The following is a 12,542-nucleotide window of genomic DNA, read 5'->3' as shown; positions in this document are numbered from 1 at the left end:
CCCGAGCTGAAGGTAACAGAATAACCACATGTTATTATAATAATAATAAGATCTGTTACCTGAGACGGAGAGGAGGAGGGAAGTTGACGCCTCATAAAGCCGCTTGCAGGACCGTAGAACCCAGAGATGCATCTGCGCCGGATTCCACGTCAAGCCAGTAGTGCTTGGCAAAGGTATGAATCCTGGACCAGGTAGCCGCTCAACAGATCTCTTGGAGAGGCGCGAGGCGGAGGTTAGCCCAGGTGGTAGCCATAGCTCGGAGGTCATGAGCCGTGACATGCGGAGGGATCACCTGAAGAGCAGGCCCCGGGGCGGAGGCGTAACAGTACGCAATGAGCTGGGTAATCCAAGAGGATAATGTCAACTTCGAAACCGGTCTAGGAGAGGAAGTCGGACGGATGGAGAGGAACAACTGAGACGGGCGCTGAGGAGTCGCAGTTCTGTCCAAATAGATGCGGAGAGCTCTGGCACAGTCCAGTGTGTGGAGTCGTTCGGCCTCCGGTGAAGGGTGGGGGGGTGGATGAAAAGTAGGCAGCACAATGGATTGATTCAAATGGAAGGCCGAGACCACCTTGGGTAGGAATTTGGGATGAGTCCGTAACAACACTTTGTCGTGAAGAAATTGGGTATAGGGACTATAGGATACCAAGGCATGGAGTTCTCCAATTCGGCGAGCCGAGGTAATAGCTACCAGGAATAGAGTTTTCCAGGTAAGGAATTTGAGTGGTGCAACAGAGAGAGGTTCAAATGGGGGAACCATGAGAGCCTGCAGCATAAGGTTGAGATCCCAGACCGGCACCGGAGGTCGGAGGGGGGGATGCAGCCGAAGAAGTCCTTTGAAGAAGCGCTTGACCACAGGATGGCGTGCCAGGGAGACCGTGTCCACGGGGTTGTGGTACACTGAGATGGCCACCAGATGAAGGCGAATGGAGTTGTAGGATAATCCGCAGACTTGCAGGGAAGTAAGGTAGCGGAGGACCTGAGCCAAGGGCGAGGTGCTGGGGTGAACTCGACGGGTGGAGCACCAGTGCTGGAAACGGGACCACTTGGCGGAGTAGGAGCGTTAAGTCGCAGGAGCTCTGGAGGCAAGAAGGATGTGTAGGACCTCCGGAGGGAAGGCAGAGTTCCCAGTCAGCGTGGGAGCAGGAGCCAGGCTGTCAATTTGAGAGACGGAAGATTGGGGTGAAGTAATTGACCGTCGTGTTGAGTGAGAAGATCCGGGAACTGCGGTAGAATCCAAGGAGCCTGAGAAGCCCGGTTGAGGAGGACGGGGAACCAGGCTTGTCGCGGCCAATACGGAGTGATGAGGATCAGGGAGGCATTGTCTGCGATGGCCTTTTGCAGGACTTTCCCAATCAGAGGAATCGGAGGAAACGCATAGAGGAGATGCTGAGACCAGTGGAGGAGGAATGCATCGCCTGCCAGACAGGTTGGTTCTCCGTACCTGGAGCAAAATCTGGGACATTTGGCGTTCGTCTGGGATGCAAAGAGGTCGACGTGAGGAGTGCCCCATTTTGCGAAAAGCTTTCGCGTAACTGTGCTCTGAAGCGACCATTCGTGAGGACTGAGTTGCCTGCTGAGTCTGTCTGCGAGCTGGTTGTCCGTGCCTGGAAGGTATACCGCCTGCAGGGTGGAGTGGAGCTGGAGAGCGAGGTTCCAAATGGAGACTGCTTCGCGGGATAGGCGAGAGGAGCCCATTCCCCCCTGTTTGTTCACATAGAACATGGCAACCTGGTTGTCGGTGCGGATTCGGATGATCTGACTGTGCAAGTGGTGTTGGAACACCTGCAGAGCAAGATGGATGGCATGCAGTTCCAGGAAGTTGATGCTGCAGCGAGCTAATGCGGGGGACCAGGTGCCCTGCGTGGACCAAGAGAGGAGATGAGCGCCCCAGCCTTTCTTGGAGGCATCTGTTGTGATGGTGACAGTAGGCTGAGGAGGATGAAACGGAAGCCCGTGAGCAAGGGGATCCACGTGAAGCCACCATTGCAAGTCCTGAAGCACTTGGGGCGTTAACTGTAGTTGCGTGGAAAGAAGCTGAAGGAACTGGTTCCAATGGGTTTTGAGAAACCATTGGATAGGTCTCATCTTTAGGCGAGCAAACTGTAGCACTTGCACTGTGGCCGCCATGTGTCCTAGTAAGGTGAGAACGTCCTTGGCTGTGACCCAGAGCCCTGGGTACCAGTTGTTGGATGACTTGAGCTCGCAATGACGGGAGGAAGACCATAGCCTGCTGAGTCTGAAAAGTTGCCCCGATGAATTGCAGTGATTGAGATGGGAGGAGATGGGACTTTGGAAAATTGAGGAGAAATCCCAACTGTAGAAGGAGGTTGACAGTTTGGCTCAAAGCGTGGCGGGCGAGGCAGGGCGTCATAGCCGAAATGAGCCAGTCGTCCAGGTAGGGGAAGATGGACATGCCCTGCTTGCGCAGATGTGCTACTATGGGGATGACACATTTGGAAAAGACCCTTGGTGCTGACGAGAGGCCAAAGGGGAGAACCGTGTATTGGTAGTGAAGGTTCTGAAACACAAACCGGAGGTACTGCCTGTGAGAGGGATGTATGGGAATATGCAGATAGGCATCATGAAGGTCTATGGATGTGAGCCAAGCGTCGACTTGGAGCAGAGGAGCAATGGCGGAGATTGAGAGCATGCGGAACCTTTCCTTTAATATGAATTTGTTTAGGTTCCGTAGGTCCAAAATCGGGCGAACGCCCCCCGTCTTCTTCGGTATGAGGAAGTATCGGGAATAGAACCCCTGGCCCCACTGGTGTTCGGGGACTGGTTCTACGGCCCGAATGTCCAGCAACCGAGACAACTCCTGTTGCAAAGGTAGCAGGTGAGATGGTTGGAGGGACTGGTGGGACGGGGGGCACCAAGCCAGAAAGCGAAGGCGGTATCCATGTTGAATGATGCGCAAGACCCAGGTGTCTGTGGTTATATCCCGCCAGGTCTGGAGAAAAAATCTCAACCGACCTCCCACTGGAACAGTGGGAAGGGGAGGGTTGTCAAAAAGAGGGCTGGGGCTTCTGGGCCGCGGGTTGAGCGGGTTTAGGAGAGCGACGGTCTCTGGGGGCCCTGTTGGAGGATTGCTGTAGATAGGGCCGAAACTGCTTCTGCGGATATGGAGCAAACTGTCTGGCAGAAGAAAAGGACTTCCTGGTCTGGAACTGCCGTTGAGAAGGTAGCTGCTTCTTAAAGGGCTGTTTTGAGTGATGTGCGGTATCCTCCTCCAGAGCATCCAGTGTGGTGCAATCCTCTTTAAGCCCCTCAATAAGATCCTTAACCTTGTCTCCGAACAAGCTGTCTCCGAGACAAGGAGCATCCGCCACCTTAGCATGGATGTCCACCCCCAGTTTAGAGCATTGCAACCATGCCAGTCTGCGGGTGGACATACCTGTAGCCGCTCCCCTCATGGCGGTATCAAAGGCATCGTCAGCTGCCCGGATAAGGTTCTTGGAGCATTCCTCGAAGTTGGAGAGGACAGCATTAAAAGCCTCCTGCGTGGGCACCGGTAAGGTCTCGACCAGTTTTCTCATATCCTCCATGTTAGAATAGAGGTATTGGGTGTAGAAGAACGTATGGATGGCAATTCGCCCAGACAGCATGGAGTTTTGGTAAGCTCGTTTACCCATGGAGTCCATGATGCGCATCTCGCGGACCGGTGGAGTAGATGCAAAGTCTTTGGAGGATTTGGATTTTCGCAAGGCAGAGCGGACCACCAGGGATTGGTGAGGGAGTTGAGTTTTGCCAAACCCCGCCACATCCTGGACTTTGTATTTATGTTCCAAACTGCGTTTCGTGACTCGGGACGAGTATGGAATGTTCCAGATAGCTGTCTGAGAATCAGCCAGAGTAGCATGAAGGGGCAAAGAGACCACCTCTTTTGGAATGTGAAGATACTTAAGGACCTGAAGTCTCTGTTCCCGGGGGTCCGGCTGGGCCGTGGCGGTTAATTGTAAAGAGGACGCCACCTTGGAAAGGAAGCGTGGGTAGGAGGTGTCTTCCGGGGGTGACGCCCTATCTCGCTCAGATGGGGTGTCGTCATGAGCCAGAGAAGAGAGCAGGGATCCGTCTGCAGATCAGGCGAGGGTGAACGCGAGGAGGAAGCATAATAGGAATCCAGTTCCGCCGCCATAGAAGAGGTAGTGGAGACAGAGTCCGAGAGATGGGCATCATGCTGAACCTGAGGTGAGGATGTAAGCTGAGTGCCCTGTTCAATCGGCTGAGCGAAGAGTAGAGGAGGAGATGCAGAAAGCAGTTGCTGTTGCTGAAAAAGCTGGAACTGCTGGAAAAGTTGAAAAAGTTCAGGCTGCATCAGAAGCTGAGACTGGAGCTGGGGAGGATCCTGGGCTGGAGCAGGAGCGGCAGTAGCAGCAGACAGTGTAGGAGGAGAGCCCCGGGAGGAGGAGGAACTAGAGGAAAGTAGTTGTTTAGATGTCCTCTTTAGTTTCCTGGGTGGGCTGGCTGAAGCAGAGTGCAGATGCTGGTCTGGGGAGGCAGAACGCTGGGCTGCAGGCTCTGTAGCAGAAGGAGCACGGTGCCGACGGCTGGAGTCAGTCGGTGCCGAGGGCGGGACCGAGAGACAGCGATCCTGCCGGGATTGGCCAGTGGGAGCAGTCACTGAGCCAATAGGCAGTGGAGGAGCAAAGGAGCCAATAGGCAGCGTCCCTGCGTGTGACGTCATCGGCATCGACGTGCTACACGCAGGAGACGCTGGTGCCTGAGCTGGTTTGCGAAGCACCAGCTTCGGCACCTTGGGAGGCGGTCCCTGCGGCTCCGATGCTCCTTGCTGGCAGGCGGAGGAGAGAGCGGAGGCCGCATTCGGGAGTTCAAGGTCCTTTAGTTTAAGCGCTCGAATTTTGAGCGAGCGCTTGTTGAATTTAGCGCAGTGAGCGCAGGAAGACGTCCGGTGGAGGGGACCCAGACATCGGATGCACGAGGCGTGCTGGTCAGTCGCCGACATCTTCGCAGAGCACGTGGAGCAGCGTTTGAAACCAGGTTTGGTTTTTTCTGACATGCTGAACCAGAGCTCTGCCAAATCGAAATCGAGAATTTTTGGAAATGTTGAATTAAAAGTTGAAGCGAAAGTAAAAACGGCTGACACCGTTCTGACTACCGAGTCGGATTTCGCGGAAACTTTTAAAACTGTGTTGGCCGGTTGGGGGTGTGCTTATATAGGGGCCGGGTGGGATACTGTAGGGGGGAGGGCTGGCACATGCGCAAAGCTCTTTAGCTTTGCAGCTTTTAGACTGCCGGGTCGGCTCCGTCACGGGGACGTCACCTTCTTGTGTGGCTGTAAGATCCCTGTCCAGGGAGAAAGGACCCAATGAAGCTTACCTTGGGCTTCCTGTTTAGAGTGGTGCTCCTGCTGGCCAGCCAGCCATCGCCACTTTGGAAAGGCCATGGAGAGGGGAGGAATGGAGATGCTGGACAGTGAATGGGAGAGGGCAACATTCGTAAATACGAGTCCAACGTAAGTCGGACATTTGTAACCCAGGGATTGCCTGTACAACATGAATCTGGTCAAAGATTAAAATTAGAGATGGCCAGTTTTTAAAAAATTAAGATATTTACAGTATTCCTGGTATACAGTCCTGACAAGTTATCCCTGCTCAGGACAGTAAAATAAGTGGAAACATTCCAACCTACATGTAATTTTCGACCTCTACGCTGAAGTGAGGAGTTGGCGTTGTGTGACTATAGTTCCAGTACAGGATAGTATTGAAGTTATAGGATTCTATCACCAGCTGAGTAGGCTCGGGCACTAAAAAACACAAGATAAACAATAATCCTAATTGAGTTAATTTCAAGAACTGGCTTTTGTTGGTTACAGCAAGAAATGTACCCGCTACGTTGAAAACTGTTTGTAAAGGAAAACTTATTTATCTGATGTCAATATTTTACTTGAGTGAGCAGCAACATTCTGTAGCACAAAGTTCCGGGCATACAATTCACTATACACCCAAAGTTACACATAAAAAAATTTGAGGCAGGCATAGAATATGTATACTGTACACAGTGGCGACATTTATCCTCAATTCTATGAATGATGCTTTGTGAGTGTAACTTAGTTGACTAATAAACCAATTATCAGTGCCAATTGGTTTTAATTTAAAATTATGCATATAAATGTAGGCGTGGGATCTGTGCCTAAAATTTTACATACAGCGCCCAAAAGGGGGCACAGATATGGGTGAGTCATAGGTGAATATGAGGGGAGGGGGGGGCATTCCTCACAGTTATGTACATAATTATAGAATAAGAGGCATCTGCACCTAAATTTAGATGTGAGGTTTTGCACCACGTTTCCACTGGTGCAAATGGTTGTGCCTAAAGTTAGGTGTGGTTCCCAGGAGTAAAGTTAAGCAATATTCTATAAATAGTGCTCAACTTTAGGTTCCATTTACAGAATAGCGCTTAGTGAGAATTTTCAATGAAATTTTTTAGGCACAATATATAGAATTTAGTCCTCAGTCTCTACACTTTAGGGATGTATATTCATTTGAAACAACATTTCCCATGTCATTTTGAGGGTGGATTTTTTTTTTAACCTCAAAACAGGAAAAGGGTTTTCTCTCCGTGTCATTAATGGTGAACACTACTGATCAATAGGCCCTTAGGGCCTGATTCTAGTAATGGCGCCTACATCAGCTGGTGCCTCCAAAAAATGGCGCCATCTGCATGTCAATCATGCGTAGGTGACTTTAAGAGAATTGCGGCTTACATCTAACATAGGCACTGGTAATGTAGGCCAGGGTTTGCAGACCTACATTACTGGCGTATATGTTTGACAAGAATCACATCTACAGGGGTGTCCAGCAGCCCCAAAGGTCATTTTGGGCATAAACCATGCCTACCTTTGACCTTAGGCGCTGTTAAGCATCTCTGTAAAGACAATTATAGTGTTCTTTTTTGTAGGCACCTACGGAAACCAACATTTAAAAAAATTATTAATTTGTTTTAAGTGACACGGTCAATTACTGCACAGATTAATACCAATCAAAACAATTAAGATAGGTGGCGGTAGGGCGTCTACTTCTGCTTAATTTATGGTGCTATTACTAGAAGCCGGCCATTACTGTATATGCTCAACTACATGTCGAACTCATGCATAAGTTGAGTGGCAATATTAGACCTAAACATCCCTCGACCAGGGCATATGTCAGTCCTCCCCTCTAGCCCTCACCTGTGCCAGAACTGCTCTTTCCTTCCAACACTCTGCAGCAGTGATTCGTTCCCCTTCCCTCCAATCCCCTGGCAGCAATCCTCCTTCCCTCCAAGCTAATCATGCCCCCCTTCCTGCCGGAACAGGCCATCAGCAACCATAGAGATGGCTCCAGGACTAGTCACAAGCGGCCTCAGAGGATTGATGGCTGCTTGTGGCCGAAGTTAATAAGGCAGGCAGGAAGGATGCATGATTAGCATGGGGGTGGGGGGGAGGGAAGATCACTGCCAGGAGTGTTGGAGAGAGGGAGAAAGAGGATCGGCAGTGGATTACTTGGATAAGTCGACCCTGGGTTTTGGGGGGCTTTTTTAAATCTAAATTTCTCAACTTATAGTTGCGAATATATGATACTTCTTCACTAGATGCCCAATGAATAATGCTCAATGTGCACATATTAAAGCACAGTGCACATTACTAAGGTAGATATAGTATGCACAATGAATTAAACTGCTTTGAAACAAAAACAAACCCCGACTATATTTTGTCTATATACCCCTATTATATATTACATTACAATTGCAAATACATAGCTTTATATACATAAGTTATTAATCAATATCTAGCCTTCAAACTGTTGGATCTCTCAAGATCTGTCTACTTTGTTCTGTCTCTGCCCACAATTTTGGCTATGGGATGTGTGACTGTGCAAAGTTTTAGAGAGGTAGAAAGGTGGGTAGTCAGAGATGGTAGTGGTTGGTGTATCCCATGGGTCTGCCTTGGGACCTCTTCTTTTTTCTACACCTCTTCTCCTCAGTGCCCTTATTTTCTCCCATGGCTTCCAGTAACACCTACTTACAGATGACTCCCAGATCTACTCTCAACACTCAAAATTTCACCTAAAGTCCAAGAAAAAGTCTCAGCCTATTTGGCTGACGTTGCTGTCTGGATGTCTTGTTGCCATCTGAAACTAAACATGTCCAAGACTGAACTGCTCCTCCTTCCTCTTAAACCCTCCACTCCTCTCCCTCCATTCTCTGTAAATAATACTATTATCGTTCTAGTCTCTTCTGCTCGCAACCTTAGTCATCTTCAATTTTGACTTCTCATTTTCTACGTACATCCAACTTCTATCTTTTTATCACCACCAAAATTTGCTCCTTCTTAAGCACACTACTCAGACCCATGTCCACACATTCATAATAACCTCACGCTTAGATTGCTGCAACATGTCTCCCGCCGAAATGCCTCTCCCCCTGCAATCAGTACAAAACTCAGCTGCATGACGTATCTACACTCATCTCTCTCCTCAAAATCACTTCATTTGCACAAACCACCTCCACATACAGTTCAAACTCCTATTACTAACCTACAAGCGTGCTCATGCTGCAGCCCCTCAGTATCTCTACTTATACTCCCCGAGATAAGCTGCTTTTATCTGTACCCTTCTCCATCAATGCCCATTCCAGATTTCTTCGTTCCTTTCATCTAGCTGCCCATATACTTGGAATAAACTACCTGAGTTCATCCATCACGCCCCTTCCCTTACCATGTTTCAAAGCAGACTGAATAACCACCTTTTTGATAAAGACATTTTGAAGCACATGAACATGAATACTGTATGCTGTTCTGGTCACTGTATCTCAAAAAAGATATAGCGGAAAATGATACAAGGGATAGGATGACTTCCCTCTGAGGAAAGGCTAAAGTGACTAGGTCTCTTCAGCTTGGAGAAGAGATGGCTCAGGGGGGATATGATAGAGGTCTATACAATAATGAGTGGAATGGAAAGGGTAGAGGTAAATCACTTGTTCAAAAATGCTAGGACTAGACTATGTAGGGGTGTTTCTTTATTTGAACCTGAAGGTTAGGCCTCTCTGACATCATCAAGCCTGAACCATTGTTTGCAAGAAATCATTCCAGCCTGAACCTAGCAAGAAGAGAAAGAATACACATTTGCTGTTTCTGCCTGATGCATTCTGGGTATGTACCAGAATTGAATTCTAGTCAAGGACATCCATCTATGCCTCTATGCTTAGCCTGTATGAATCTTGGGGGAGGAATTGCTGTTATACTTCTTATCTAACGAAGGCGCCTCTGTCTCACAGCCTGTACGAGACTCTATACAGAAAGGCTATTCATCTAAGTTCTGTTTCTGGATTGGTCCGGAGAGGTCATCTGATGAGATCAAAGTGAAACGTGCTAATTATAATTGATTCTGTGTTGGGATGTGAGGAAGCTTACATCTTAACATTGGATTCTCTGCACATCTTATAATAATTAAGACCTGAAAAGTTACCTCTTGTGACTCTCTGCCTAAGAGAGAGAACCGGACCTTTAAACAAATCTGAATTCCATCACATAAAGTAAACCTTTGCTGCCAACCTAAGTTACAGCTTCTCCAGTGGCTGACTAACTTTTGTTCCGGTACCAAAGGAATTCTTATCTTCAGTTCTGAGTAGAGGACGTCTTCCTTTTCACCTGATTTTGTGCAAAGGCCTAATTAGATGGTGAGAATACGGAATTCTATAATCTTATCAGCTGGGGTTAGATAAATGAATCTATTGTGGTTCGGGATGAGAAGTGAAGCACCTTGGTGATAATCTGTACTAGTTTGCTGCTAATCAGGAATTATTATTATAAGGAATTATAGAGTGTAAGAATTAGTTTTACTTATTTATCTAGCAAGTGTGTTGTAATAATTGTGTACTGAGTTTCATAAATGTAATCGGATATTTTGTGAACAATAATTAGTTATTGCTACTGGCTTATGAATTATATTTTTCTATTTTCATAATAAAAGTATTTCTCATTAGCCTGGGTCTGGTGTTGTGTAAGTAGGCAAAGATAGCTGAACCTGGATGAAATATTATGGTTTTCCCTAGAAAACTAACAGGCATGTATTTGTTTATGTAACTGATTAGTGCACCATAACTCTTACTACAACTAGAACCAAGGGGCATACAATGAAACTATTAATAGTATTTAAAACAAACTGGAGAAAATATTTTTTCACATAACATATAATTAAATTCTGAAATTTGTTGGTGGAGAATATGGTGAAATCAGTTAGCTTAGCGGGGATTAAAAAAGGTTTGGATAATTCCCTAAATGAGAAGTCCATAGGCCATTATTCAGATGGCTTGGGGAAATCCACTGCTTATTCCTAGGATAAGCAGCATAAAATCTGTTTTACTACTTGGGACCTAGCTAGGTACTTGGTCCTGTGTTGGCCACTGTTGGAAGCAGAATACTGGGCTTGATGGACCTTCGGTCTATCCCAGTACCAGCATCCCACGACATTGCAATTTCTCTGATTAAGAAGGTGCTTAGGACAATGGGTCCAGGTGCACAGATAACTAAAGTTAATCAGAAACTATTGTCAGAGACAGACTTGAAATTACATATGACTACAGCCTATTTTTCTCCTGTTTACGAAGGAGGGGGGAAGTTCAACTTCTATTGAAGCTCAATAGTTTTCTATATTCAGAATAAGATTCAAAACTATAAAAGCCTCCTCTCTGCAAGACACATGGATCTCTTTCTCTGTCTATCCTTCTCTTTATCTATGGAACCCGAAGCTTAGACCATCACCCCATCCCCCTTTCTCTCTCTCTGGCTCTCCCTAGAACTTCAGACTCTCTGGTCTCTTTGCCTCTGAACTCTGTAAAGCAGGGAAACTGCTTTGCTCTCTCCTTAATTGTAATGCCTATGAATAGTACTTTTCTGTAAGCCTATTTTTATAATATATTCTTTATGCAATCACCTGTGGCTGTTTCTTATTTGATTCTACTCCTGGTGAATCTTCTGTGAGGGAACTGAACCTGGGACCTGGCATGTGTAAGGGCGCCTCTCACATAACCCCTACCACCATACATTGTGGGGGCCACACACTATCAAACCTTACACTCATGACCTGGATTGGCCACCGTGAGAATGAGCTACTGGGCTTGATGGACCACTGCTCTGATCCAGTAAGGTTACCGGTATTCTTATGTCTTATGTTTATAAGCTGCATAGTCTCGTTATGGCAGATATAGTTAATTGGCCATTGCTTTGGCCATCTCAATTCCTGCTAGCTGCTTATTAGCATAGCTGTTGACACTAGCAGTGCCTGTTAGTGCTTACTGGGGACTATTCTTATCAGTGAAGCTGCTTACTGAGACTAAACAGAGCATTTGGGCAGAACTTTTCACATACTAATATACAGTAATTTGGTTTTCTCATTATGATAAATGTCTTGTTTTTATCCATTCCAATTAACCGATATGTATGAGTTTCATATACTGTACTGGGAATGTGTACACCATCCTGAGTGTGTTTGTAAGGTAAACATTGTGTAAGAATGCTCGATGTTTGACTACAGAGTAACGTGCACTTACAGCCGCAGAATCCTCCTGTGAGCTCTTCCAGGCAGACGTGGTTTTGGGGCTTCCCGGTCTTTGGCAGGGAGGCTAGAAGATGCAGCAAACTTTCACAGTGATGTATTGTTTATTTTCTTCTTTGTAAATACCACTCTGGTATTGCTTTCTCTCACTAATCTTTCACTAATAAATGCTATATTTAGTTCTAAAAGAAACTTGTGTGTTTTCCATTAACACTAGTGTACAATAGAGACAGTAGGTAAAAACTGTTTTGCCCTGGCTTGTTGCACTCTTTACAGACAAGCAGAACACCTAGATTGTTGCATTCTTTATGCGAGGCAGAATACCTAGCTTGTTATCCCCTTTACAGCTAGGCAAAACAGCACCTCTTACAGAATCTGGCATATCAATCATGGATATATTCCGCTTACAGAATCGCAGCTAGCAAGGACCCTAGGCACCAGAAATGCAGGCCAGTGTTTTACAGGCCTACATTTCCGGTGCCTGGCATCCTTGCAGAATTGTGGCCAACAGCACCTACTGACACCAAAGTCTGGCATTGACACTAAACACGCCTATTTCTGGGCTCCAACGTCACTAGGTGTCATGGACCCAGGTGCCGGTCTCGGAAGCAACCTAGCAGCGCCTAATATTTTTTTAAATGAGTTTTTAATAGTGTGACCAATTATCACGCCACTTAAAACACTTAAGTTAGGCGCCTAACTTACGGTAACTTTTTTCAGAATCCGGCCCAAAAAACCTTACTCACTCACTGTGTTTACTTGTGCAATGCTAGAAAGACCACCAAAATTTGGAAGGGTTGGGGGGCTAAATGCTGACAGCAGCCTTTCTTCATGACTCTTAAAACAGCGAATTAGGCAAGATAAGGCCAATCACCTGCTCCTTAGGGGCTGACTGAAATTATTAGATAATGCTACTTTCCATCTGTGTTTTACTTTGCTCTGTCTCAGTTCATTATGATTTACTTGTAAAGCCGATGCTTTTTTGTCCTA

At 46.8% G+C, this 12,542-nt stretch overlaps 1 protein-coding gene across 1 annotated transcript in view; it reads right to left on the bottom strand.

Annotated features, from left to right (window-relative positions):
* IFNGR1 (interferon gamma receptor 1) overlaps positions 1-12,542 on the bottom strand; it is a 78,661-nt gene that overhangs the window by 48,397 nt on the left and 17,722 nt on the right. The window contains exon 2 of the mRNA XM_033939444.1: positions 5,653-5,767. Coding sequence (XP_033795335.1) covers positions 5,653-5,767 — 115 coding nt within the window. The remainder of the gene's footprint in view (positions 1-5,652; positions 5,768-12,542) is intronic.

Source organism: Geotrypetes seraphini, chromosome 3, assembly GCF_902459505.1.
Source record: "Geotrypetes seraphini chromosome 3, aGeoSer1.1, whole genome shotgun sequence".
Classification (NCBI taxonomy): domain Eukaryota; kingdom Metazoa; phylum Chordata; class Amphibia; order Gymnophiona; family Dermophiidae; genus Geotrypetes; species Geotrypetes seraphini.
Note: the sequence above shows the minus strand (reverse complement) of the source record. Positions and strands in the feature narration are given on the sequence as shown.